The sequence below is a fragment of the Notamacropus eugenii genome, chromosome 3, assembly GCF_028372415.1.
Source record: "Notamacropus eugenii isolate mMacEug1 chromosome 3, mMacEug1.pri_v2, whole genome shotgun sequence".
In the NCBI taxonomy this organism is placed as follows: domain Eukaryota; kingdom Metazoa; phylum Chordata; class Mammalia; order Diprotodontia; family Macropodidae; genus Notamacropus; species Notamacropus eugenii.
The window spans coordinates 178,183,706-178,211,655 of NC_092874.1; the positions used below are offsets into that span (position 1 = coordinate 178,183,706).

Sequence of the window (27,950 nt, forward strand, 5' to 3'; positions counted from 1 at the left end):
CCTCCCACTCTCTTCTAAACCCTCTCTAATCTGTCTCCCAATCTCATCATCTAACTAAAACTGTCCATTCCAAAGTTACCAATTATGTCTTCATGGCCAAATCTGATAGTCTTGTCTTCGTCCTTATCCCTCCTGATCTCTCCAGCACAGGACACTCCTGATCACCTTCTCCTAGACACTCTCTCCTTTCTGAGTTTTCCTGTCACTCCTTTCTCTTGGGCCTCCTTCTATCTGTCTGCTTGTTCTTTCTCAGTCCCCTTTGCTGGGTCTACTTCAGAGTATGTCCATTAATTGTATTCCAGGGTTCTATTCTGAGCCCTCTTCTCTTTTTACTCTATGATCTTATCATCTCCCATGGGTTCAATTTTCATCTCTATAGAGATGATTCCTAGATCTATATAGCCATCCTTATTCTCTCTCTTGTGCTCCATCACCAAGTACATATTGAACAATTCAAACTGGATGTTCCATAAGCATCTGAAACTCAACTTATTTCATTAGATTTCTCTCCAAATACTCCGCTTATACTTATGGTGCACTACCAAACCTCCAGTCACTCAGCTTCCTTCTCCAATCTTCGCTCTCATTCACCACCCATATCCAATTAGCTGCCAAATCTTATGGTTCTTCCTTCACAACATTGATTGTTCATGTTCTCTATGCTTATATAACCACAAGCCTAGTTCTGGCCCCATCACTTCTTTCCTACACTTGTGTAATAGCCTTTTATTTGTACTCCCTGCTTTAATGATATCCCCACTCCAATCCATCTTTCACACATCTACCAAAGTTATTTCTCCAAAGTACAACCCTGACCATGTCATTTCCCTGCTTAATAAATTCTAGTAGCTCCTTACTACCTTTAGGATCAAATATAAAGTGCTCTGTTTGGCATTTAAGGCTTTTGAAAGCTGAACACTTCACATTCTACTCTTCTCCATACTCTAGGGTCTAGTAATGCTGATCTCCTTCCTCAAATATGGCACTCCCTCTCTCATTTACCCCTTCAGCTTGTCCCCCATGCTTGGAAGTTCTTACTGTTTTGATGTTGTTCAGTCATGTCCAACAATTCATGACCCTCTATGGGGTTTTCTTGATGAGGATATTGGAATGGTTTGCCATTGTGTGACTTGTCAAGGGTTACACAGCTAGTGAGTGTCTGAGGCCAGATTCGAACTCATGTCTTCCTCAATCTAGGCCTATCAGTGAACCACTTAGCTGCCTTTCTTCCTCTTTACTTCCTTGCTCCTGGATATCACTGGCTTCTTTAAAGACTCAGATCCAATGCCTCTTTCTGTAGGAGGCCTTCCTAGTCAGCTCAGCCACTGGAGCAATTCCCTTTATGGTTCTTTCCTACTACTCTTGAAAATGACTTCATTTACATGTCATTTCCCCCATTCGAATGCAAGAGTAACTAGAAACAGCAACACAGCTGAAAAGAGACATCGCTAGTTCAGATCAAGAAATTATCACATAGCTAAAAATAAAATGCTTCCCCACTCACCTCTTAAGGACTTCAAATGCTGCACAGCCATTCTCAATACGGTAAGTTTGTCCAGTTTACGGGCCATGGGATTGCACTGGGGGATCATAGCAGATAGTTCTTCAATTAAATTATTCATTTTATCTCTCCTCCGCTTTTCTGTCTGACTATGAGCTTCTCTGAAAAGAAAGAAGAATTTCATTTCAGTATAAGATTCAAAAAAGTCTAGTGACTAATGATCGTGAGAGTTATCTTAAAGGATCAGCCCAGAAAGTATATCTACCTAACTTTTCCTTTTCTCTTGTAATAGCACTTGGACAATAAGATTAGAGAATCATACATTTAGAGCTAGTAGGGTCATTGAGTCTAACTCCCTCATTTTACAAGAGGAAACTGAAGCACAGAGAGGTTGAATGACCTGTCCAGGGTCACACAGCTGCTAAGTATCTGAGGTAAGATCTGAAATCAGATCTTCCAGATTCAAAGTTCAGAGCTCTAGTCACTACGTTAGGCTATGGATAAAAACTTCTTGGGATTTCTATTAACTCATGAAATTCTTTTTTACTTTTTTCTTCTTTCTATTCCCATACTTCTCTACACATTGGTTCCCAAATAACTTAGACTTTTCCACTTCATTTGCCAGTGGTTCATATTCAAATGGAAAATGATGGCCATTAGGTTACTGGCATGGGTGGCTAGACTGCTGTGAATAGAGTGCTGGGTTTGGAGTCAGGAATACCTGAGTTCAAATCCAGCCTCAGACGCTTACTAGTTATGTGACCCTGGGCAAGTCATTTAACCTCTGGCTGACTCAGTTTTCTCATCTATAAAATACGGATAATAATAGCACCTGACTTATTATAAGGACCAAATAAGATAATCATTATAACACTCTAAGCAGAGTGCTTGGCACATAGTGCTATAGAAATGTTAGGAAGAGGATGATGGTGAGGATGATGATAATGATGCTAGAAATAGAAGTTAAAGATGGGTTCCAGACCTGTGATTTCATCACTATAGGTAACCCTTGGTGTGGGAATGCCTGCTACCAATACAGATTAGAGATTCATTGTCTTAGAAAGTGAGTGCAGCACTGAGAGCTTCCCCAGTCATACAGTTATTGTCTGAGGCAAGGGCTGAACACAAGTTTTCCTGACTCCCACTCTACCCAACTACATAAGTGATATCAAATACTCTCAGATTCAACATTCTCAAATGCTTCCCAAACTAAACTAAAATGTACTTGGAAAATATTTAACAAAATAAATAAAAATACAGTAGAACACAGATGATGTTAACATATAATCTTCTCAGTTACTATTTAGCCAACAAGGATCCTTACATACTGTTTAATGTCCCCCAGTTCTATTTGGCTCTAAACCATGTGGTTGTTGTTGTTCAGTAGTTTTTCAGTTGTGTCTGACTCTCCGTTAGACTTGGGATTTTCTTGTAAAAATATTAGGTTTGCCATTTTCTTCTCCAGCTCATTTTTCAGATGAGCAAACTGAGGCAAACAGTTAAATAACTTGTCCAGGATCACGTCTGAGGGCAGATTTGAACTCAGGAAGATGAGTTTTTCTGACTCCAGGCTGGGCACTCTCTTCTCTCTGCCACCACACCATGATGCTTCTTAATATTCAAATTCTAAACCTTCATTACCAGATAATTTCTGAATTAAAATATTATTGTTGTCCTCATGGCTGTCATTTATTGATTTTTCTCTTTGCTTTCTGATTATGCATTGACCTTAACACTACAACGGATCCAGAAACTGGGCACCAGAAGGTTTATAGAGCAGGACTAAGATAATTGCTTTGAGAAGAAAGCTTGGAATAAACTGCTTCTGTCTGAAGTCCATTAATCTTGGGAAACAGACAACCAAAAAGACTAATCAACCAGTTTGTGAATTATCAAGGCCATGGCTTTTCCTGCTGCCTATTTCTGGGCCATTTAGCATTTCTAGGCCTTTATTAGCATTTTCATCAGAAAGTGAACAAAATGGAGAGAAAACACAATGGAAATGACTCAGTCCTGCCAGTTAATAGCTATGATACAATTGGCTTAAAGTTTGATAGAAGAAAAGGTCAAACTATTGCCTGACATAATGTTTAGGTTTTATATGAATATTTCATCATCTTCCCAAGGATATTTATGAACTAGTGACATAACCTGAATCTATTTTCCTCCAAAAATTCCAAATAATAACACAGTTTAAAATGTTCAAAATGGATTTTTAAAAAATGAGTATTGATTATTTAAGCCAAAATGATATCTAAAGTAATCAAGGAAGGTATCAAGTGATAGGAAAACACTACTGCCCAGAGTCTTTTTTTCTTAACAAGAATAAAAAGTCCAAGTTAAAGGTCAAGAACCCAATTCATTTCTGACAGCTTCCAAGAACATCAACTAAAGACTCTTCATTAGAAACAAATATTACCAAAACATTGACCAACTCACATATTAATGTACCTGAAGGACTTCATTTTCACTTGTTCACCATCTTCCATTCTACAAGGGAATAGGATAAAATATGAAACTCTATGAAAAAGCCTTTCACCTTAGTCTTGGAAGAGAAATTCAATACCTAGTATTATGAAATCAAGTCTAATCAACCTGAGTCCTCTTAAATCCTTGGTTATAGAAGACATGGCCCAGCACATAGAGCTCTCAACATATTATCACATGCAGGAGCCACCCTTCAATAAACACGGCCATAGAACTCTCCATTCCCTTCTCAGGGATAAAGACAATATTTCAATGGTTTACCATCTACATACAAAATTTAGCCTACTTTCAGCAATCTCTTATCAAGTCTTCCTTTTGGCTTCTTCAGTCCCCAGAAATCTTATAAGACCATATTCTCTACTTAATCTGTAATCTCACCAACAGAAACAAAAACAGAATAGTACCGTAGGAAGGGTACTCTTTCTAGAGGTAAACTGACAAAAATGATATTTGACCAATAAAATAAAGTTTAATATACATATGAGCTCATGCTGTTATAGTGAGGAGGAAAACTAGGGGGAAAAAGGAGAAGGTTTTCATCGAAGAAGTTAAAAGAGGGTTGTAAATGCTAATTTCACAAATATATCCTACATATTTTGTTGTTCAGTCATTCTTCTCAATCTTGTCCAATTATTAGTAACTCTATTTGGAATTTTCTTGGCAAAGATACTGGAGTGGTTTGACATTTCCTTCTCCAACTCACTTTACAGATGAGGAAAATGGGGCAAACAGGATTAAATGACTTGCCAGGGGGACAAAGCTAGTGTCAGAGGCAGAATTTGAACTCAGGTCTTCCTGACCTCAGGTCCTGTGCTTTATCCACCGTACCACCTGGCTGCCTTTACATACATACACACATACACACTATATATATGTATATATACATGTTATAGGTTACTAATCACTTTCATATACATAGATTGATCACAAAATAATATTTACTCTAATGATACACTGGCCCACAGAATTATCTATGCCTAAAATAAATCACTAGGCAAATAAGAGTTTTAATAAAAAGTAAAATAATGATCTCTCCCTCTATAGTATCAGTGTGAATTGGTTCAGTTACTTATGTTCTTGTCCATCCGAAATACAAACATTAGAATACCAGGTAAAATGAAATGAGTTAACTATTTTATTAGCATTAAACATTTTATCAGCTCTGTGATTTTTGAGTCAGATTTAATCAATCAGCAAGCATTTATTAAGTGCCTACTCTGTTTTGGGCACTAGAGATACAAAATGAAACAATCCCTACTTACAAAGGACTTAACAGTACCTTCTAATAAATGTGTTTTAAAGAAATGATTGCATATATTCTAGAAGTAAAGAGGGGTAGTACCAACAAAAAAATATACACACTCATGAGAATAATTTTCCTTTTTCCCCACTGAAATAAGTAATAGTTAGTTTGAAAATAGTTGATGGTTTACCTGCTATGTAGATGATCCATAACAATTTCAACAGCTTCTCTGCAGAAATAAAAAAGGATGAACAAATTAAAATGTACTTTTTTTCTCCCCTTTTCTTTACTCTGATTTCACAATTAGGAGTAAAGCAGAAAAAAAAAGAATAGTAGTGATATCTAATGATGCTCTCCAATAGGTCACCTGGAATCATGGACATATATTCTTACCCTTCAATGTAAGTGAGGAGTCAAGAATGGGACATCATACTGAAATTTTCTCTTGCATTCTAAAACTTGAACTTTAGTTATCTATGACTTCACAGCTATACTAACACTCCATCATGTGTTGACTACAACTTTAAGACATGGATCTAGAGGTTAGAACACTCTTGGAAGACAGTCTCTATAGTCAAACTCGAGGCAATTCTTGATAAGACATTTCCTGTTGAATTTGTACTTCTTTTGAAAGGACTCCTACATTCAAGTCACACAATGGCTGAAATCACAGAATTTAGAGCTGTAAAGGACCTTAGGCATCATCTAGTTCAACAGCCTCACTTTACAAAATGAAGAAATTGAGGCATACAGAGGTTGTGGCTTGCCCAAAGGAAGGAAGAAAATAAATATTTATTAAGCACGTACTATGTGCCAAGCAATAACAAAAGTGTGCCAGGCACTTCACAACTATTAATCCTCATAACAAGGTAGGTATTATCATTCCCATTTCACAGCTGAAAAAACTGAGGTAGACAGAGCTTAAGTAACTTGCCCACATATGACCACTAAGTATCTGAGACCAGATTTAAACTGAGTTTTTCTTGACTCTGGGCCCAAAGCTCTATCCACTTAGCTGTCTAGTCACACAAATAAGTAAGAGAGTCAGGACTGATCCAGGTTCTCCCATGCCAGACCTAGTACTCTTTCCATTACACCAAATTCGTCTCTTATTCTCTGCGTTTATAAAGATTCTCATTTAGTCTGGGGTTTTTTTTTGCGGGGGGGAGTATCCAGTATTGCTTCATTCAAAAAAAATTTATTAATATCTACTATAGATAAGGAATTGGGAAAGTTAAAGGGATAAATTAGATACAATACTGACCTATAAAGAATTAATAATCTAGTAGCTATGATATGTACACTTTGATGATTTCATAATGAAAGACCCTAGAATTAAGATGGGGTTGGGAAGATTTCCTGTAGATGGGACTTAAGTTGAGACTTGAAGGAAGTCAGGAAAGGCAGTAGGTGGACACAAGGAGGGAGCACATCTAAGGCAGGGAGGACAGCTGGAGAAAACACTGGGAGCTGAGAGATACTGTCTAATCCTTGGAATAGTAAGGAGGCCAGGATCATTAGATGGAAAAATAAGTGGTAGGGGGTTAGATGTAAGAAGACTGGAAAGAAAGGAAGGGGCAAGGTTATGAAGGGCTTTGGAAGCCAAGCACAGCATTCTGTGTTTGATTCTGGATGCAATAGGAAGTCACTGGAATTTATTTGTGTGTGTGTGTGTGTGTGTGTGTGTGTGTGTGTGTGTGTGTGCGCGCGCGCGCGCGCGTGTGACATGCTTAGACTTGCGCTTTAGGAAAATCACTTTAGTAGCAGAATGGAAAATGGATTGGAGCCTGGCAGATGCACCAGCAGGCTACTGCAATAGTCCAAGGCTTACATGGAGAGGGTCTACACAAGTGTGGTGGCAGAAGAGAAGGAGGAGGCATATGTGAGAGATGTCACAGATGAAAACAGCAGACCTTGGCAACGGATTGGATGGGTGGGGGTAAAAGACAGTGAGGAGTTAAGGATGACTGTTAAGTTGTGAGTCCAAGCAACTAGCAGGATTGCATTACCTTCTACAATAGTAGGAAAAGTAGAGAGGGGACTTAGAGGGAAAGATAAAGGAATTCTGTTGTTTCTTGGGCTCACATAGTATTAATTTAACTATTGTTGCCATTTCATTGTGCAAAACATACAGAATATCTTCTTCATCAGCATATGATTCCAGACAACTTTCACTAATATCAGAGCATAGAGATTGTTTAACTATTTCTTTTCCAGATATCCTTCATTCACTGGTGGTCTGCTACATACTCAGCATTCTTGTGTTTCAGGACAACTTTGTATGGAGGTTGGTAACTGATAATTTGCTCATAAAGAGCATGGCAGAAATTAACCCCATAGTGCTGCACACAGTCATTCCTATATACTGAAATGCTGATCCACACCAAAAGTCAAGCAGTATAAGTTTGTAGTCACTCAGGATGCAATGGAAAGAGCAAGCCATGAAGCCATATGGCACAGTGGATAGACTGCCCAGTTTGGAGTCAGGAAAACTCATCTTCCTGAGTTCAAATCTGGCTTCCAAAACTTACTAGTTGTGTGACCCTAGGCAAGTCACTCAACCCTGTTTGCCTCAGTTTCCTCATGTGTAAGATGAGCTGGAGAAGGAAATGGCAGATCACTCCAGTATCTCTGCCAAGAAAACCCCCAGCGGGGTCTTGGAAGAGTTGAACATGACTGAAAAATGGCTGGCCAGCAAATAGAGGGTCATCATTGACAAAAATGTATTGAAGGAAATCTTTCATGAAAAATTCTGGCTGAGTCTTATAGGAAGTGTAGATCTGTCAGGCTAATCTCCTGACTCCTCCCTTACCCCACCCCACCCCACCCCCCAACCACATAAAGCAGAGAGGAAGGGTCAGCATTTGATGGGATTAGGCAGTGATCTGACTACTTGAATTTAGATAAATATTTTGAATATGGTGAATAGTGCCAGGGAATAGTGTTTGGTAGCATGCATTATATCACATTAAGTCACAACAACGTCAAATATAGAGTGGTATAATAAGGCTCACATGATTAAATTTATATTGCCATTTAAGTTATAAACAAAAAACCCCAATATATTAATCATTGTAATTATAACACACTGAGGGGCAGCATCACTTTTGGATCTCAATAAACTTCTAAAGGACACTCTATAAAAGACTGAAAATAAAATTCACATACTAAACTGGTACTATTTTCAAGAGAAGCAATGTGATATAGTGGATGCAGAGCCAGAGTCCAGAAGAGCTGGGTTCAAATATCACCTCTGCATATACTGGCTGTGGAATCCTGGGCAAATCACTGAAACTCTCCATGCCCCAGTCACTTCTCTAAGACAGCAAATTGCAGACCAAGTACATATTTGCTTTGGAAAGGGGCATTTATTTACTTGGGGGTTCCCTATATACATGAAATAATAGGTCTGAACTAAAAGTATTCCAAAATATTTAATGGCTACATTACTAACACTGATACCTTACTAGCCTGTGGAAGTGATGCTGGGTTCTTGAAGATTATACCAGGGGACTGTAAGTTTGGGCAAGTCTCACAAAGCTAGAAAGGCTTTAAGTAAGCACCTTCCGATGGACGATATCCTTTTTTTGGTGAAGGACACATATACCTAATTTTGTAGAGGTTGGCATCAAGGTGGTGAATTCTTTGACCACAGAAATCCTTGAAGATTCTCTATGAAGTTGTACAGGAAGGATAATCTGTATTGGTGGAGGCTGTACTTATACTGATGAAATACAGATCCTTGAAGCATTGATATGTTTTCAAAAGCATAGTGCAAAATTAAAACAAATCTGAGGTATCATCTCAAATCTATAAGATTTGCTAATATGACAGAAAAGGAGAATGATGCCTACTGGAGAGCATGTGGGAAAACTGGGACACTAATGCATTGTTGATGGAGTTGTGAATTGATCCAACCATTCTGGAGAGCAATTTGAAGCTATGCTTAAAGGGCAATCAAACTCTGCATACCCTTTGATCCTGCAATACCACTACTAGGTCTGCATCCCAAAGAGATCATGAAAAAGGGAAAAGGACCTACATGTGCAAAAATATTTATAGCAGCTCTTTTTGTGGTGGTAAAGAATTGGAAATTTAGAGAATGTCGATCAACAGGAATGGCTAAACAAGATGTGGTGCATGAAAGTAATGTAATATTATTGTGTAATAAGAAGTGATGAGGCAGATTTCAGAAAAACCTGGAAAGACTCGTATGAACTGATACAAAGTGAAGTGAGCAGAATCAGGAGAATACACTACACAGTAACAGCAACATGGTACGATGATTAAGTATGATTGACTTAGCTTTTCTCAGCAGTACAGTGATCCAAGATAAGTCCAAGTCTAATGATTGAAAATGCTACTCATATCCAGAGAAAAGAACTGGTAGAGTCTGAATGCAGATTGAAATATACTATTTTCACTTTTTTATTTTTAAATTTTTTTCTTTTGTTCTGTTTCTTCTTTTACAACATGACTAATATGGAAATATATTTTACACAATTGCACATATACAACCTCTATCAAATTGTTTATCATCTTAGGGAGGGGAGGAGAAAATTTGGAACTCAAAATTTTATAATTGTCTTTATATGTAATTAGAAAAAATAAAATACTGTTTAAAAGAAAAAAGCAGAGTGCAAGCAGGGTTAAAATGAAGATAATAAGAGATAATCAAGTAAATAATCACCTATTTCAATTTTTATTTCAAAATAGGAAATATATATATATATACCTTCTGTCTAATATCATAAGTTTATTCCCCAACAATATAAGTGCATGTGATGTTATTGGGGGAGAACTTAATTCCATAGAAAAAAATGTTGCATATGATAGGCAGAAGGAGGGGTTGCCAATCTGTATGTTTAGAAGGAGTATTCACAGGAGTAAGATCACTGAGTCATCAAACTGCTGATGTGGAAAAATGTGATCAAATAATGGACATCAACACAAGCCATCATCACTTCCTAAGGACATTCAATTGATGTAGATCAATTGCAATGAGGAGAGACATGAGGAGCCTAGAAACTATTTTGGCCAGCATAATTTGATTTCTTGCCAAGAAGATAGATAAGAAAGCCCAGGGCATTACCAGCTTAGAACATAAAAACATTTATAAAATTTTAAGGAGGAGGATAGTAGAAGATTATGACTAATATCACTTCATAAAAGCATAAGAAGCACTAGACAGAAATCCAGCTTTCTAGCAAGCTTGGCAAGAGACCAGTTCAAATCAAATCAGACCAAGGGCATTTAAAAATGAAACTGGATGAAGGAAAACAAAGATACCAAAAAAAAAAAAAAATGAAAAATATCATCCTTTGTATCTATAATAAATTTTATGTATTTCTTATTAAAATCTACATTAGATGAGCCTTCACATTAGTCTCTTTAGTAGCTTTCTTTTTCTTAGACCCATCAAAATCATTTGTGTTTACACTCTTAGAATTTCTCAAGTTTGTAATAACTATGAGCAGGACTTTACCTCCTTGAATTAAAATATCTAGTTCAGGGGTCTCCTCAAGTCCACATGTGGCCCTCTAGGTCCTCAAGTGTGGCCCTTTGAATCCAAACTTCACAGAATAAATCCCCTTAATAAAAGGATTTGTTCTGTGAAACTTGGACTTAGTCAAAAGGCTGCACTCAAGGATCTGGAAGGCCACATGTTGTCTCAAAGCCGCAACACCCTGGTCTAGTTCATTCTACTTATTATCAATACTGAGCCCATTTGGATTTTAATTGTTGATACTCTTCTTAATTAGTATTTCTTGTGAATTACTGGGTCCTCCCTGCTGATGACCTCCTCTTCCTCCTTCTTTTCTGTGCTTCTCTCTGCTATCTGGCTTGGCAGATATATAAGACCTGTTTTTTCCCCTTCCCCTCCATTTTGAGTTTAAACTTTCCTTGGTTAGAGTTGAAAGGCTGCTAGCAAATATATTTTTACTTGCTTTTGTTAGATAAAGATTATATTGCCAATCAAATTTTTTTTTAGATATCTGGTTTTCACCTAAGATCTTCAGAACTTTAAAATGAATCTGCTTCTCCATAGAAAACTATGTAATTACATACATTACTAGAATAATTGTCAGACAGATGCATTAAGAATGAAGAAAGTCAAAATGTAGTCCATTTTAAGTTTTAAAAAGTATAGCATTTGCAAAAGACGATTATATTACTTTGTTCAAATACAAATTTGGAATTACCCCATTTTTTTTCTTTAAAAGTACTGGTGTGGTTCACATATGCCATCTCAGGACAATCTGGCAAAAGGGAAGAGATCAAAATATTAACCTATTTTCCTCAGAAAATAAATAATAGGGAAAACTACAATTCTGAATTATATTACCTAGATAAAAGTTATTTTCCTTTCTCCTCCCTTCTCTCTATATAAATATGCTCAAAACAAGGGCAGCAAGAACATTAAAAGGGAATATTTGTTCTGTAAAGCATGAGACTACTTGAACAAATAAAAGACCACTATATAATGGTCAAATTGCTTCCAATACAAAGGATCCTTTCTGGCAGCATTAAATCAGGATAAAACCATTCTACTAACCTACAAACTCCCTTTGTATATTTAGAAAACCAATTTGTTTTTTAATGTACCTCCATTGCAAGTAGCTAGGAAGGAATTTTTCTGTATTTCTTAGATAAAATCAGGACAGAGAATTGCTTAACTTTTGTTGATTTTGATCACACACATAAAATAAGGTTATTCTCTCACCGTTTGAATAACAGAACAGATTTTTAAGTGTTAAAAGAGGGTATATAGTATTGCAGACACTTTTCTTCTAATTATTGGATTCCATGCACATTACAAACTCCCTAAATTTGATTTTTAAAAAAATTTTTTTTTAAAGAGAGAAAGGTTAGAATAGATCTGAGATTCTTAACCTGGGCTCTGGAAACTTGTTTTATTTTGTCAATATTTTGATAACTGTATTTTAATGTAATTGTACTTTGTGATCCTATGTAGTATATTTTGTGTATTTAAAAATATTATTCTGAGCAAGAGTTCATAGGCCTCACCTAACTAGGCCAAAGAGGTTTATAACAAACAAAAAAGGTTAAGAGCCCCTAGATTAAATGATCTCTCAAATCTCTCTAGGATTCCCCCATACTTCCCAACTCTGAATTCCTAAATTTTGTAAATTGAAATGTGATACCTAGTTTGCTCTAGGATTTCCCCTTAAAGATTCAACTTTAATTTTCTTTCCTAGAAAACAAATTCTTCATTTTCCTCTAGTAGTAAACCTGATTTTGAGACAATAAATGGAATTGGATCAAAACAGAAGCAAACCAAAATCTAGGAAAGGCAACTATGTTAAATTAGCAACATTCTTAGCCAGTGTGAGGGATTTATTTTCTACAGTTATCCTTTCCACATCTCAATTTCAATATATCATGAGTCCACATAAGAAAACAAATGGGAATTTGGGGGGGAGTTTTGTGGAAGCCATAGATGACATGTGAAGGCCAGCAGATGACACAGGAAAAAGTTCAGAAATGCATAATATACATATATATATACACATATATGTATATTATATATATATATGAAAAGAGAGAGTATTATATATTATCAATTAAAAATTGAGAGAAGGAAATTGAAGAAGCCAAAAGACTTCTTCTCTGGTACGAGGGGAGGACCAAAAAAATTTTGCATGTTTTCTTCCAGATCCTAGGGGAATCACACTCCTAACCCCTGTGATGTGGAAGGGATAACTGTATTTTGACATAAATTTCTTTTCACAGAACAGTGAGTTTTTAATTGTCAGGTACTTGCTGATAGGCAATTTAATTAGAGAAGCAGTGGAAAATGAGCTGATCTCACAGTTATTTAAAAAATGCAAATAAGAATACATTTGGGAAATTATGCAGCACTTTCAATGATCCCATATTGATCCCTGGTCTGACATAAAATTTCCTCCTCTAGGATCATAGATTTTGAGTTTAAAGGGACCTCTCTAAGGACATCAAGTCCTATCTTCCCATTTTCTGGATGAGGAAACTGAAGGTGAGTGGTTTAACCAAGTTCAAACAAATAGTAACTGACAAATCCGGGAGGAACCACATTTTTTTCTTGGACCAGGGCTATATACCTTCATACTTTATTATGTAAGCTTTGCGCTATGATTTGATTACAGAGACAAGTCCAATTACCTGACAATTACCCATTAAAGCCATAGTCCTGTGTGAAAGAATAATTCACTATTAGCAGTTGTAGTAGGATCTGAGCATAGATTTGTAGAATTGCAAACAGTAGTGGGTTGTTATCAATGGGATCTCAACACACTTTTAAGTTTAATCTGCATCATTTACATTTGATCTAGAACCTTCCCAAGTCTTAACAATTAACAAAACAATAAACCAGCCCTGATTTGTAGTGTTTGCTGGACTTCAAGATAAAAATACTCAGAAAATTTAACAGTCAGCTCTTGCTAACTGGTTAAGCTGGCTCCAGCATACTATAGGTTGGAAGGAACCCTGCCCTTATATTTCCTCTAAAAGCATTTCTTACTTTTCAATATAATAATCCAGGACTCTCTCAATGTAAGTAAGATTGAAATCAATGAGAAAACAAAGATGAATTGCGATTTGCACTGGGTAGCAAGAGGTTCCGTATTGATGGCATTTTTCAACCATATACCAAAGGTTTGGTCCAGAGAAACAGAATCAGTTTTCCCCTTAATCCTAAGAACAAACAGAATGGAAGATTTGTCTAAAGAACAAACAGAATGGGGTTCATCTTACCAAAGGTTTGAACAAGGAACAAACAGAATCAGGCTGCACATGTGCTATAACATTCTTATTTATTATCATTAAGCCCCAGAATCATGCATTGCATAGGAGTCAGAAAATAATTCTGAACTAAAAGGTAAGCAAGCTGAAGGAGACTCTTTATACACTTAGAGCAATCCCAACTGTGTGTAAATGTCTGTGTAAAGCAAAATTATAGTTTCCACGTGTGTTAAGCATAATATGAGAAAGGTATTTCTTAATAGGATAGGTTGTAAATACAGTAAGGTAAGAGAATGTCAAGGTGTCAACTGAAATTATAGATCAGAGATGTCCGTGTTTCTCTTGTTGTTGTTGTGTTTGTCCTTCATTCTCAAAGAGGACCATGACATCAAGATGATGCCATGACTTGCAGTTGACTTTGATTTGAGTGAGGGAGGGCTGTGCAAAGTCACCAACCTCACCTTCTTCTCCTGAGCCATCTGGGTCCAGTGGCCTGATATTTATCAAAAAGGCTGGAGATGACCCAGGATGCAGTGTGAGACCCTGGCCCTTTCAGGTCTTATCACATTCTCACTTTGAGTGAGATACACCCATTCAATGAATAGGCTTCTTTAAGTCGTTACACAAGGGATGGCGCTTTTAATAAAAAAAAAAAATCAAACTGGGAGGGGAAGACCCTCAGGGTTCCTGGGTAAACAATAAACAATTACTATCTAGTGTTTCTTTTACTATTAATATGACATAATATAACATAAGAAAAGTCCCATTATTCAAGGCAGTGTCCAGTTCAAGGTGCCTTGTCCTTGGCAGTGACAAACAGAAGAATGCTCTTGGTCAGCTTCATGTGGTCTTGTAGCTGCTGACACAGGAAGGGGCATTTTGAGTTCACATGGAGAGCAAAGCAAAGCATGTCTGTTATGACAGAGCACTCAAGGCATTTTGGTAGGTTAAGGTCAGAGTGGGCCAAAGATAGGCTTTTCTCAGGTGATAGGGGCTCAAAATGGTTCACACATTATAGGTGCAATACTAAGTGGAAGTATTGATTGAGCATTACTACATAAATAGCCCTGTTTTTCACTCTAATGAAAAAATGAAGTACCCTTTGGAGAAATTAACTTGATGGTAAAATATTTGTAATAGTGAAGAACAATTATGTCCTAAGAACTGCCTGGATTACCTTGAGGAAATTTAATAAGGCTTCACCTTGGCATCTCTCTTTCCCCTCTCATACACAATCTCCTTTGACTCATCAACCCCAGTTGGTTCACTCACTATCTCTATATGGATGACACCCATGTCAGCAGCCATCCAATACTTGAAGACATTGATCATGTTCTCCCTGAACTTTCCCTTCTACAAGCTAGTTCCAGTTCCTTTCACAGATCCTTATATGGACTTAAAGCCTTTTGCCATCTTATTGCCTTCTTCTAGATGTTCTCTTCTTATCAAAGTCCTCCCTAAAACGTGATGCCCAAGATTGAATACAAGACTTCAGACATGGTCTGGCCAAGGTAGAGTCTAGTGGCATGATCATTTCCTTATAATTGGAAACTATGCTTCTCATTGTCCATGATGGCATTAACTTTTTTGGTTGCCATATCACATTACTGACTCTCCCAGCTTGTTCTAGTGAAAAAAAATTTTTTTATTCAAGTATATGAGTTTACATTTGCTCCCATGTAATTTCACCTAATTGGATTCAGCTCAATGATCTAGCATGGCAAGATCTTTTTGAATCCTGCCTATCATATCATCCAGTGTGTTTGTTTTCTGTCCCTTACCACTTGGTGTCATTTGCAAATTTGATAATTGTGCTGCTAATGCTGAATTCAAGTTCTAGCAGAACTTCTAAGTAGAAATATTCAACAGACAACAATAAAGAACTAGAGGTTCACCTGGTATTCAGAAATTGATGATTGCCCCAGAAAGAAGAAGAAGAAGATGATGATGAGGATGATGAGGATGATGAGGATGATGATGGTATAAGGCTTTGAGGTTTACAAGGTATTTTACAGCTATTATAGCATTTGATCCTCACAGCACTGAGAGATAGGTATTACTATTATTCCCATTTTACAGACAAAGAAATTGAGGCAGAGTGAAGTGGGATCACACAGCTAATAAGTGTCTGAGGACAAATTGGAACTCAGGTCTTCCTTACCCTAGGTTCACTGCTCTATCCACCATTCCAACAAATATAAATATGTAAAATGCATCTTTCAAGTAATAGTTACCTAATGACAAATGTTTTAAAAGATCCTAGCTTCTAGAAGAGAGGATTTCTGTAGTGGAGTAATGGACTTTTGTTTGTTTGTTTGTTGTTTAAGCAGAAAGATTTAGTGATAGATTAAAAATGAAAACTTTTTTTTAGAGTATCCTTTTGGGTTTGAAAAGAAAAGCAAACCTTGCATTTTCATGTTCTTTTTCAAATGGGATATTTGTAAAGCACTTAGCACGATGCCTGATATGCACCTGATGTGCACTCAATCATTGCTTTTTCCCTTCCCTTTTCCCACTCTATGAAAAAATACTTGGTCACAGACTAGATAGGGATCTACTCTAAAGTCCGTTTTTCCCATTAAACTTTGCTATACATAAATACTTCAAGAGATCCATGAACTCATCACTGTGAGCACTATCTCCTCTAGTAGATATTGCAAATCATCCATACCTTTTGAACCTGAATAATTCTCAGTCACATTCTTCTAGCAGTGTTCCAAAGAAGAACTAACTAGAATAGGAAAGATCTTCTTCTGGGTCTTTTAGAATTTTGAGTTGCTGGTTCCATGTAGTTCCAAGGCCATTCATCTCTTATCTCCCATTCTCCCTACATGATTGTTCCACCTCCTTTCCCAATTAGACATCTCCTGAATGCTATTTTTCTATGCCACCACTTCTTGTGTGTAAGCCCTCATTAGTCAAAAGTTACAACTTATGCAGTTACCATGCATCTGTCCATTGCCCTTCAGATCACCTACAATTTTTATGCTCTGGAGAATGTGGTGTTTAGTATTGTGTTCAGTTTTTGATGCAGGAGTTATGGAAGGGCATTTGATAAATTGGACAATGCCAAGAGGAAAGAATAACTTTCACACTCCATGAGCTTTCTTCATTTGCCAGGAGTTCTCTGTATCTTCTTAAAGAGCTTAAGGCAGAAATAAACAATAACATTTGATCATAATTCCTAGAGAGGTTAAATTTTGCGGTCCAACTGAAAGCTTAGGCCCATAGTTTGTAATATTATTTGGAGTTCTTCCATCTGCAAATTTCTATCACACTGAATGTGTCAAAAAACCTAACAACAACGATAAAAGTTTTAAATGGCTACATGCCACTATTTAACTAATTAGAGACATCAAATTTTTAAATGGCTACACTTAAACTTTCCCCAAAGGAAAAGTTTTATTTATAATATTTTATTCAATGTATATTGGTCTAACTAAAAAAGGGAAGTAGAGGGAAAGGTAGGGCTAGAGGCAGTCTATTAGCAACACCACCATGACAATATATTTGCCAGATCAAAAAGGGGAATGACCAATATTATGGTTTTGGAACCAGACAAACTGGCATTATTGAAACAACCATGATTATTATGAGATCAAGAGTGAGGATCTGTTCATTAGTGACATAGTATATAATCAAAATAATATTAGCATTGAAGAATTAGAGGATGACCATACTGGTAAAAGCCAGTACTTGTAGAATCAAATAATCTCATAGTTGAAAGTAATGTCAAAGGCCAACCTAACCAACTGCTTTTGTAACATCACCAATGAGGGGTAATTTAGCTTCTACCTCAAAAACTCCTAGGAATGTGAAAACAATTAGTTCTTGAGGGAGCCCATTCCATTCCTGGACAATTCTAAGGACCCTTCAAACACTAGAAGACTGTTATGTCTCTTTTTAATGTTTCTTTCCAGTTTACTCAGTTGAACCTTTTGTAGCATGGTCATTCACCTCACCATTCTTGTCCTTGTGTTTAAAATGTAGCCCATATAACTCAACACAATTTTCTAGATGTGGTCTGACTGTATAGTGTAACAACCACATTTGTTGTATTATATACTACAATTATCTTAACAAAGTTTAGTACAGCATTTGGGGTTTGGGGCTGACATGTCACACTACTCATTTTGAATTTATTTTTCATTAAACTACAAGATTATTTTCCACATGAAATGCTGTTATGCCATGCCTATCCCATACTGTACTTGTTAAAGTGATTTTGCCTTACTCAAGTACAGCATTTTACATTTATCCCTATTAAATTTATCTTGAGAAGCAGTTTGACACAGTGAATAGAAAGCCAATATGACAGGAAGATCTGGGTTCAAATACTGCCTCTGACACATACTGGCTGTGTGACCCTGGGCAAGTCACTTAACTTTTCAGTGTCCCCTAAGCAACTCTTTAAGACCAAGTTTCAGAGGAGGTGCTGATCTTCATTGGTAGAGGGAGCTTTCTCATTGGGATGAAATTACGAGTTCATTCTGTCCCTAAATTTCATCTTCTTAGATGCAGGCCATCATTCTAATCTCTTTTTTAATTCCAAATATGTCATCAAAGTTATTAATTATATTTCCCTATTTTATGTTATCTGCAAATTTGCAAGCATGCCCCTGCTCCCTTCATCTAAATTGCCAAGATAAACATGATGAAAGGGTAGGTACATGGAACATTCTACTAGACTTTCAAGTTGACACAGGATCACAGACCAAAGATCATTTGGGTTGGGCCACTTCACCAACTTCAAAAGTTACCTGGTAGTACAGTCACCTGGTCAACCCACTCTACATCATGTCCACAAGGGATAATATAACTTTCTCAAACATTCTGCTGAAATCCAGATATATTATGTTTATAGTACCCTCTTGATCTATCTGCCCAGCTACCTTTAAAAAAAAACCCAACAAAATGAAACGATGTTATTTTGGCATGTCCTGATGAAGCTATGTTTAGTAGCTACCATTTGAATTTCTAAATGATCAGAAACCATTCCTTTAATAAAATAATTTTTACTGGTATTTGAATGACTAGCATTTCTTGCTGAACACATTTGTAGGAAAATATTTTTTTGGACAGAGATTAGAAAAGCATGCAGTTTTCAGATACCTATGTTATAAATTATAGATTTCCTATTTCAGTGTTACGTGCCTATTAAGTAATATTCCCACGAGCTCTGACAGGAACATAAAAGTTTTAAAATTATTATATCCACATATGCCCTCATTAAATGTCAATTATCATTACTACAGGGCATATGACAGATGATCTGAAGCACACGTTAAATTTCAACTTACTTTAAAAAAATAATAATTAGAATAATATTCTCAGGAATTTATATGGTACTATTCTTCTGAGAAGCACTGTGGTGCAGTGGGTAGAGAATCAGACTTTGAGTCACTAAGACCTGGGTTTGATTCCTGCCTCTGACAAATACTGGGTATGACCCTGGGCAAGTCATTTAGCCTCCTGATGCCCCTGGACAGCTCTCTAAGATTATTAAATTGAAGCTCAAGTACCCATACGCATTGGGAGAGACAATTTCCTCATTAGGAGTTCCTCAAATGGATGAAATAAAAGTCTGGGTTCATAATCCTTTTAAGGAGCTCAAAGCATTTTAAGAAGAAGATCTTATATATCCTTAAAACACACCCTATGGGAACAAGGTACCCTAGAAAAGGACAAAGAATATCATCCTCATTTTAAAAAGTCATCAAAATCCAAACTAGGCAAAGACAAAAACAATTTAATTACATTTAAGCATAATTTAATTCCAAGGTAAGTATAATAATAATAGCTGATATCATATAACAATTTAAAGTTTGTTAAGACATATTTGTAGACATTTCTTTTGTATGATCCTCACAATGAACACAGATTTGACAGATGAGAAGACTAAAGTTCAGAAGAGTTTAATGAGGGAGTTAAACCCTCAAGTGTAGTGCTCCCTCTTCACTATTCCTTAACTTGTGCTAAGTTCTATTTATGCAAATATACATACGATGCCACATACCATCAATATCAGTGGGGTTTTTCCATAGGCAAGCACAAACACTGAACTCATTTATCTAAATCAGGATGATCTACACCCACATCATTAAAGTGCATGTCAAAATAGAAGTTGTGAGACTCTATGAAATGATAATGGGGACTATTGCCAGAATCAATTAATACAGCAAGTCCCAAAAGTCAGTGTAGTTTTAAAGTGACTAAAGCTTAAAGACTACACCGAGACTTTTGGGATGCCCTGTATTTATTAGTCAGCCAGTTTATGTTCAAGATGTTCTGTTAAACCTATGAGTTTCTTAAACTAATTTCAGAAACGGGGCATCTTCCCTTTGGAAAAATGCTTCATGATTCATAAGAATATTTACTAATCTGAATAAAAGATGATCATTCTGTAAAGATCAAGAATGGAAAAAGGAGAATTTAACATTGGATGACAGATGCTTAACTTGAGAAAGACAAAGAAAATAAATCCTGAAACATAATGTTGTGAGGAAATTACTAGCCACTGTAATAATCATAGTCAGAAATGCCCTCATGTTCTTCCAAAGAGGTACTTCATCCAAACTTTTGGGATCATAGTTTGAACATTGGAAATGATCTTGGAGGTCTTCCATCTAATTCAGTCTCCTCATTTTACAGATGAAGAAGTTAGCTATGAAAAAGTAAATGATTTGCCTATGGTTGTACAGGTAGGTAAGTCACAGAGTCAAGTTTGGGCAGAGTTCAACCAAGGAAACCATCAGTGTTTTATTGTATTTCCATTGGGTTTAGTACCTTTCTAGGTGTGTGTTGTTGCCAGGGAGACCTGTCACAAAAGAGATGATGTCTCTACGATGTAACACTTCTTTGGCTTCAAAGGGACCATGAGCACATCTGTTAGACTTGTTTACTTGTTTGTTTTTCTGGTTAGCAACATGACTGTCATGTAGCTTTGGGAGCTCAAGAAGGATATAACCTATTCCTAGCTGGAGAATACCAGGTTGCAAAACTTCTGATAACTTCCATCAAAATGACTAGATGATTGGACACCTGACTTAATTCAGTTCAAATCCTTCTCAGTGTATTATAGCTACTTACAGACCAGAACCTCATATTCTTTGCATGTCTACATCTTGGAAAGATCATTATTTTTGCATTTAAATTACTATAAAATATATCTATGTCTTTAGTATTCCTTAGTAATAACAGCTGGTTGTCTCCATTTATTCCCCCAGATTGAAAGCATGACATGATCTAGATTAATAATACTATTTCTATTTAGAAAGAAGTTCCAAGTCTTAAACTAAGAGATGAACATTCTCTGATGACCATGTACATATGTGCTCCATGAATCAGATCAGGAACATGTTTAAACATTCTGGGAGCTGAATTCCTTCCTATTTATAATCTTTCATTATGCAGTTATGCTGGATGTGGAGTGTGTGGGTATTTTTCCTTCACTTTTTGTCCCTCCCTGGTTTTATAGGAGGATTACATGTTCTCTCTGAGCTTTTCTACCTGACTGGAACACGTGTTCACCCACAAGGTACATGAGGAATAGAGCAAGATTTTTCCTTATGATAGTATAACATAACTCATTATATTTCAACAGCTTTGGATAGCCCAAATGTCAACTCCTCACCAGGCTGCAGTAGTGAAAATAAATGAAACAATTCTCATGAAACATCTTAAGTTTCTCAGAAGAAAAAATACAACATAAGTAGGTGGGTTTTAGTTGATAAAAGGAGGCTTTTTATGGAAGAAGAAAGAACAAGAGAGAGAGTCAAGAAAGAAGAATGAAAGTAGGAAATGAGAAGATTGAATCAGACAACTATTTCATATTAAAGCTTCTGCTTTGTGGCTCTCTATCGGACCAGGCATAAGGTGTGTATGTCCCTTCTAGGTGATATGACAGCTTTGATGCTGGAGAGAAACAAAAAAAATGAATGCATTCATCTTTCCAGAAGAGGTAAACAGTAATCACACTGCAAGTCACTTTTGTCATCTTTCATACTTCACCATGTTACAAAATAGACCTAGCAAATAATTATCCAAGCCCAATTTGTGGTATGGTTAATTAATCGACAAGTGTTTTTTAAGCACCCACTATGTGCCAGCTGTTATGCTAGGTGTAGAAGATACAGATGCAAGTGAATTACTTCTTTGATACTGTAACTTCCTTAACTCATGTCAACAAATACTTAAGTGCCTGCTTCTCTCCTAGCTCCACTCCTGACTCTCTTTTTTTCCACTTCTGTGCTTAACAGTCTTGTCATCCACCCCAGCATCCTCCTTCTCAGATTGGGGAATTCCTTCTCAGGACCACCATTTTATAAAGTTCCCAGGCCTCTCATGCTCGCTTCTTTGTTCTGGACACCCTCCTGTGATTTTATAGAAAGTGATTGTATGGAAAACTATCAGCTAGGGAAGAAATCACATTTGGCTACAATCAAGAAGTGGGATTTTTGGAGTAATGAATTCTAAATTAAAGTTAAATTATAGTTCATCAATAATTTTAAAAATCACCACCTTAGAAAAGATGGAGAGATTTGCTGATTTTTTAGGCAAATGGACAATTGTGTCTACAAGGCAGCACAAATCAGCACCAACAATGAAGTGAAAATATGATCAAGATAATATTTATCCTTAAAAAATACTTGCAACATCACTTTTCTATTGCCATCTAATATAAATGTGGGATGAGAGGCACCTTGGTCTAGGGGACAGTGAACTTGGCTGGGAATACCAAAGTCCTTGGTTGAGTTTCTGTACCTAATCTATGCTTTTTAGGAAATTAGGGACTCCACAAGGCACAGGTGAAGAGGAAATATACTCCAGGCACAGCAGACAACCTATGCAAAGTCACGGAGGTGAGAGATGAAATTGTTGTACATAGGCCAATTTGGCTGGAAAATAGACTGGAGGACAGGGACTAATATGAACTAAGGCAGGATAGGGGAGGTAGGATAGAATCAAATTGTACAGGGCTTTCAAGGACAAACAAAGGAGCTCACTATTTTATCTAGGGGCAACTGGAAGCCATTAAGCTACTTCAGCAAGGGAGTGACAAGGTCATACCTATGTATGTTAGTCATTTAACTTTGCTATCTGCATGCAGGATATATTGGAAAAGAAGAGGAGAGAGACTAGGGTGTCTTCTTGGCAAGCATACATCTCCAAGGGAAGTGGAGCAGAGGCAGAGAGGTCAGAAGATAACAGACACTTTCATTGTCTCTCTGGAAATAAACTATATTAACATTCCAGGTAAACCACACTTTCTTTGCTGATGTTTCAAGCTACAACACAGACTTTTAGGAAAGATTTGTGAAATATATATTGGAAAAGAAAGATACTGGAGCCAGGGAAACAATTTAGAGGCTATTATAATAGCCCAAGCACGAGGTAAAGAAGACCTAAAGTAAAACTTAAATATTCTAGGTTTTATCTTAAGTTAATAAAAAAAAATTTTCCACAATAGACCTGGTGTACTCTCTGATGTCTTGTTTTGCCTAATGACTGGGCTGGGCTGCATTAGGCATTTCAAATATTATCTTATTTGAGCCTCACAACAACTCTAGGAGGAAGGTTCTATTGCTAACTCCAAGCAAACAGGCTCAGAGACGTTAAGTGACATGTCCAGGGTCATAGAACTAGTAAGCAGTCTAATGTGGGATTTCACCAAATAAATTTCTTGGCTTCAATTCCAGAATTCTATCCATTATGCCACACTCTCACTAGCAGGTGCTAGTCTTTAATTTGGAGGCTAAAGAAACAAATCACCCCAAATTTGTTTCGATAACTGTGGACTTTTTCTTCTTTGTCTACTAATATTTCAGTATCTATAATGCAAAACAAGATTTATTCCATCTTACTTGTCTCTAAATATGGGTGGTTTTATTTCTGAAAAAAATGGTTTGGGGTTAAAAATTGGGGCTAAAAAGGAGTGGTATGAAATATTTCAGTACAAATGAGTATTGAGACTTGAACCTCTGGCTATGAACTCCTCTAACTGGCTCCCTTCAAACTGTGACAACTATTCTGACAAAAACCTAATGGCTATTATTTCTTTATTTCTCAAAGAAAAATTCCCTTTTGAAAGCTCTTACTTTTTCTTCTATACTTTTTTTAAAGTGTTCATACCTAAATTCTATACCTTTGAGCCAAGAAACCTGCAGTTTTTAATGAGAAGACCAGAAGCGATTTTAAGTCTATAATATAACTTGTTTGTTGGAAAATCAGCTAAACATTATTGACAGGGAGAGACTGTGACACAATGTACTTCCAAAGTTGGCTATCATCTAAGCTGGGAAGTTTTGGATGCCACTAAGTTCAATGGATTCAAAGTAATTTTCTCTCATTTTTGTGGCTGATGTGTAGATGACAAGAGAGCAATGCCATCTCTGATTCAAAGAAGTGGGTTTGACATCAAGAGATCACTAAGCCATAGTACCTGTTTGCTCCCTCAATCCATAAAGAGCTCAGGGCAAAGAACAAGAAAGTCTAAGGAAAATTCTTGGCAGTTAATAGAGTATTTCAGTGTTATCATGAATATGACTGAATGTGATAAGAGTGAGAGAGAGAGAGAGAGAGAGAGAGAGAGAGAGAGAGAGAGAGAGAGAGAGAATGATTATTAAAGACTGCTCTGCTTATCCATGGCAATTAATTACATTTATACCAGTCTTCATGATTATAAACCCCCATTAAAGTCCTATTCTGATGCTTCATCATGGGTGGAGGGTATCATCTTGGTTCCCTAATGGCTGTAGCAGTCTTAAAGCACAAACTTTGATAGGCTATAGAAAGTTAGAAGCACTTCAAGGATAGGTTTAGGGAGAGAGATGTACCACCAAGATGGCTCCAGAATGATGAATATTTTACCTTAAATGATAGTGGAAGATAGTCTGCCAAGTCAGAGAGGGGTTGTGATTTGTGTTAGTGGAGGAAGTACTCATATCAATGAAAACATGGATCTCTGAAGTACTAAAGTATGGTTATAAACACAGGTAGCAAAATGCAAACAGAAATAATCCACTAATCAACTTCTGAAAGAAACCCCAAAAGGGAAAATACCAGGAATATCATAGCCCAAATCCAAAACTCCCATGTTAAACAAACAAACAAATCTGTAAGTATCCTGGAGTGGGGGCAGGAACAGTTCCAGTACCAAGAAAATACAGTTAGGATCATACAAGACCTAACATGTTCTACTAATGATAAGAGGAGACCTTGGAATACAATATCCTAAAAGACAAAAAAGATAAGTTTACAATAAAAAATAACTTATACTGCAAATCTAATTATAATCTTACAGGGAAGAAAATGTATCTTTAATAGAATAGAAGACTTTAAGTCTTTTCTAATGAAAGATCAGAGTTGAGCAGAAGCTTTGGAAATAAGCACAAAAATCAAGAGAAATCTAGAAAGGTAAAATTAATTGAACAATATGAAGGAGTTCTATGATGAAGTAGTGCCAACATTCTAAAAGAGGGAGAAAAAACAGTATCCTTTCAGAATCTTGATATCTTCAAATGTTATCAAGTGATATATGTAAGAAAAACAAGAACCTGAGCATAGATTGATTTTCTTCTGAGGACTTTAAAAGATGAAAGAGAAGTATAAGCAAGAAGGAACACATGAATGTGTAGAACAGAGGAAGAAGGGGCTAAAACTTGCTATTTCTTATAATTAAAGTGCATGAGAAAAATATATAAACACTGGAGGACAGGATGGGGACAGAAAGCATCAGATGAACCTCATTCTTATCTGAAATGGACGAAGTAGGGTAGACCACATGCAAAAATCATTTGGTGTAGAAATATGTCGAATTCAACAACTGAGGTAAGGTGAAGGATAATGTGAGGGCAAGTAGAAAAACAAACTTCTGATGCTGGAGTAGGATTTTCTTGCCTTCTGTGAGAGAGAAGAAATGAAAAGAACTAGAATCTAATGGAGAATGGCTGATCAAACTTTAGTGTACGAATGCTATGAAATATTGCACTGTAAGAGTGACAAAAGAGACAATTTCACAGAATTTTTTGTAGTGTGAAGTGATGCAGAGTGAAGTGAGAATAATCAGGACTACAGTTTATACAAGGTCAATGAGAGTAAAGAAAATCAACTTTAGGAGTTTAAATTCTTATCAATGCAATGGCTAATCATATATCCAGAGGACTTCTGATGAAACATTGCTAACAACCTCCGGGCTGAGAGGTAATGGACTCAAGGTATGAAAAAAAGGTAACCATTTTTGGACACAGCCTCTATATAGACTTGTTCAGTTGTGTCCGATTCTTTGTGACTCCATGGATTGACTGTACTGTCCATGGGGTTTCCTTGGCAAAAATACTGGAGTGGCTTGCCACTTCCTTTTCCAGTGGATAAAAGCAAACAGAGGTTAAGGGACTTGCCCAGGGGTCACACAGCTAGTAAATGTCTGAGGCTGGACTCATATCATCCTGACCCCACGCCTAGCACTCTATCCCTTGTACTACCCGCCTGCCTCCTATATAGATCAGTTTTGCTTGTTTTGTACAAGATTGCTTTTTCTCTCAGTTTTTAATGGGAGAGGGGTAAGATGGGGTTAGCAACAGTGATACCAAAAAAAAAAAAAAAAAAAAGAAGGTGGAGGAATGATGGAATTTTTTTTTTCTAATGTTCGGCCTAAGTACAGAAGGAAGTTCAAAAAGAAGGACAAATAAATGAGTCAGTTTTGAAATTAATGGGTGAAATTGATGTACTTTTTTTTTTAAAGCAAGTGATATAAAATGGAGATGAATAGGTGTATGTCCAACCCCTCTTCTTGTATTCTGCTGTGTATGTGAAAATGCTCTGCATTTTGTTAAGTTCAGAATTTTAAAAAATGTTTAAAATGCATAATTAGAAAATACATGGTCAGACTTGACCTTCATAATGATCCTATGAGGGAGGTAAATGTGGTTATCCCCATTTTGCAGATAACGTTTATATAATGCTTATTATGCACCAAGCATTGTGCTAAGAACTTTACAATCATATCATTTGATACTAAAAACAATGCTGGGAGGCAGGTGCTATTATTATCTCTGTCTTATAGATGGGGAAACTGAGCTCCAAAGAGATGAAGTAACTTGGCCCTTCGAATTCACTAGTAATGTTATCAGGAGCAAGTCTTAATTTCTTTGTGACTTAGTTTCCATATCTGTAAAATAAGCAGGGACTGTTGCTTTCTTTTCTTTATAATCATAGCTCCTAGAACAGGGCTTTGCACATGATAGATACTTAATATATGTCTGTCAGATTGGTTGCTGACGATGACTAATGCCCTAGATCTTCTTTGGCCTTTAACCATCAACAATAAAAAGTAGAGCTCAATCAAGTAAATAGGTCACATTTTTTTAAACTAAAAGTAATCATTTTTTTTATAACTCCATCCATAAATCCTTTAACAATGTTTGCAGGGAAGAGCATTTTAATCAAGTTTCACAGCACAGACAAATATTAGCTGCATTCAGTATGACATGTTTGAGTTTCTCATTTTGTTCCACAGTTTAAATGATGGTAAGGGGTGTGTGTGTGTGTGTGTGTGTGTGTGTGTGTGTGTGTGTGTGTGTGTGTGTGTGTGTGTGTGTGTGTGTGTGTGTGTGTGTGTGTGTGTGTGTTTCTGTGAAAGGTAATCAGTAGTGTGTTGGTGTGCCTAGAAAACACATTGGACTGAGTCAGGAGCCTGAGTACTGGTCCTAGCTCTGCAATTTAGGGACCCAATTTCCTCATCTGCAAAATGAAAGACTGAGACAAAATTTTTTCAAAGGTCCCTTTTTGTTCTAAGATTTTGCAGTTCTGTGAGAGTGTTCTACTTTGACTTGGGGAATGTGCACCAAGGCAGAACCATTGAGTATGGATGCTGACTATGAATACAAGTTTATATAGAGTTAATTAAAATGGCTTCTGATTGCTGAGTCATGAAAAAAATGAATTTCAATCATAGTAATTACAAATCCACAATGCAAA

General features: G+C 36.6%; 1 protein-coding gene across 2 annotated transcripts in view; it reads right to left on the reverse strand.

Moving 5' to 3' along the window:
* Nucleotides 1–27,950, reverse strand: part of BMAL2 (basic helix-loop-helix ARNT like 2) — a 79,241-nt gene that overhangs the window by 47,489 nt on the left and 3,802 nt on the right. Inside the window, exons 2-4 of one of the 2 annotated variants that reach the window (XM_072653435.1) lie at nucleotides 5,422–5,460; nucleotides 3,953–3,991; nucleotides 1,505–1,662 (exon numbers count right to left, since the gene is read on the reverse strand). In XM_072653435.1, coding sequence (XP_072509536.1) covers nucleotides 1,505–1,662; nucleotides 3,953–3,991; nucleotides 5,422–5,441 — 217 coding nt within the window. In that variant the 5' untranslated portion in view covers nucleotides 5,442–5,460. Of the gene's footprint in view, nucleotides 1–1,504; nucleotides 1,663–3,940; nucleotides 3,992–5,421; nucleotides 5,461–27,950 lie in introns of both variants that reach the window. The other variant, XM_072653434.1, reaches the window with a different exon arrangement.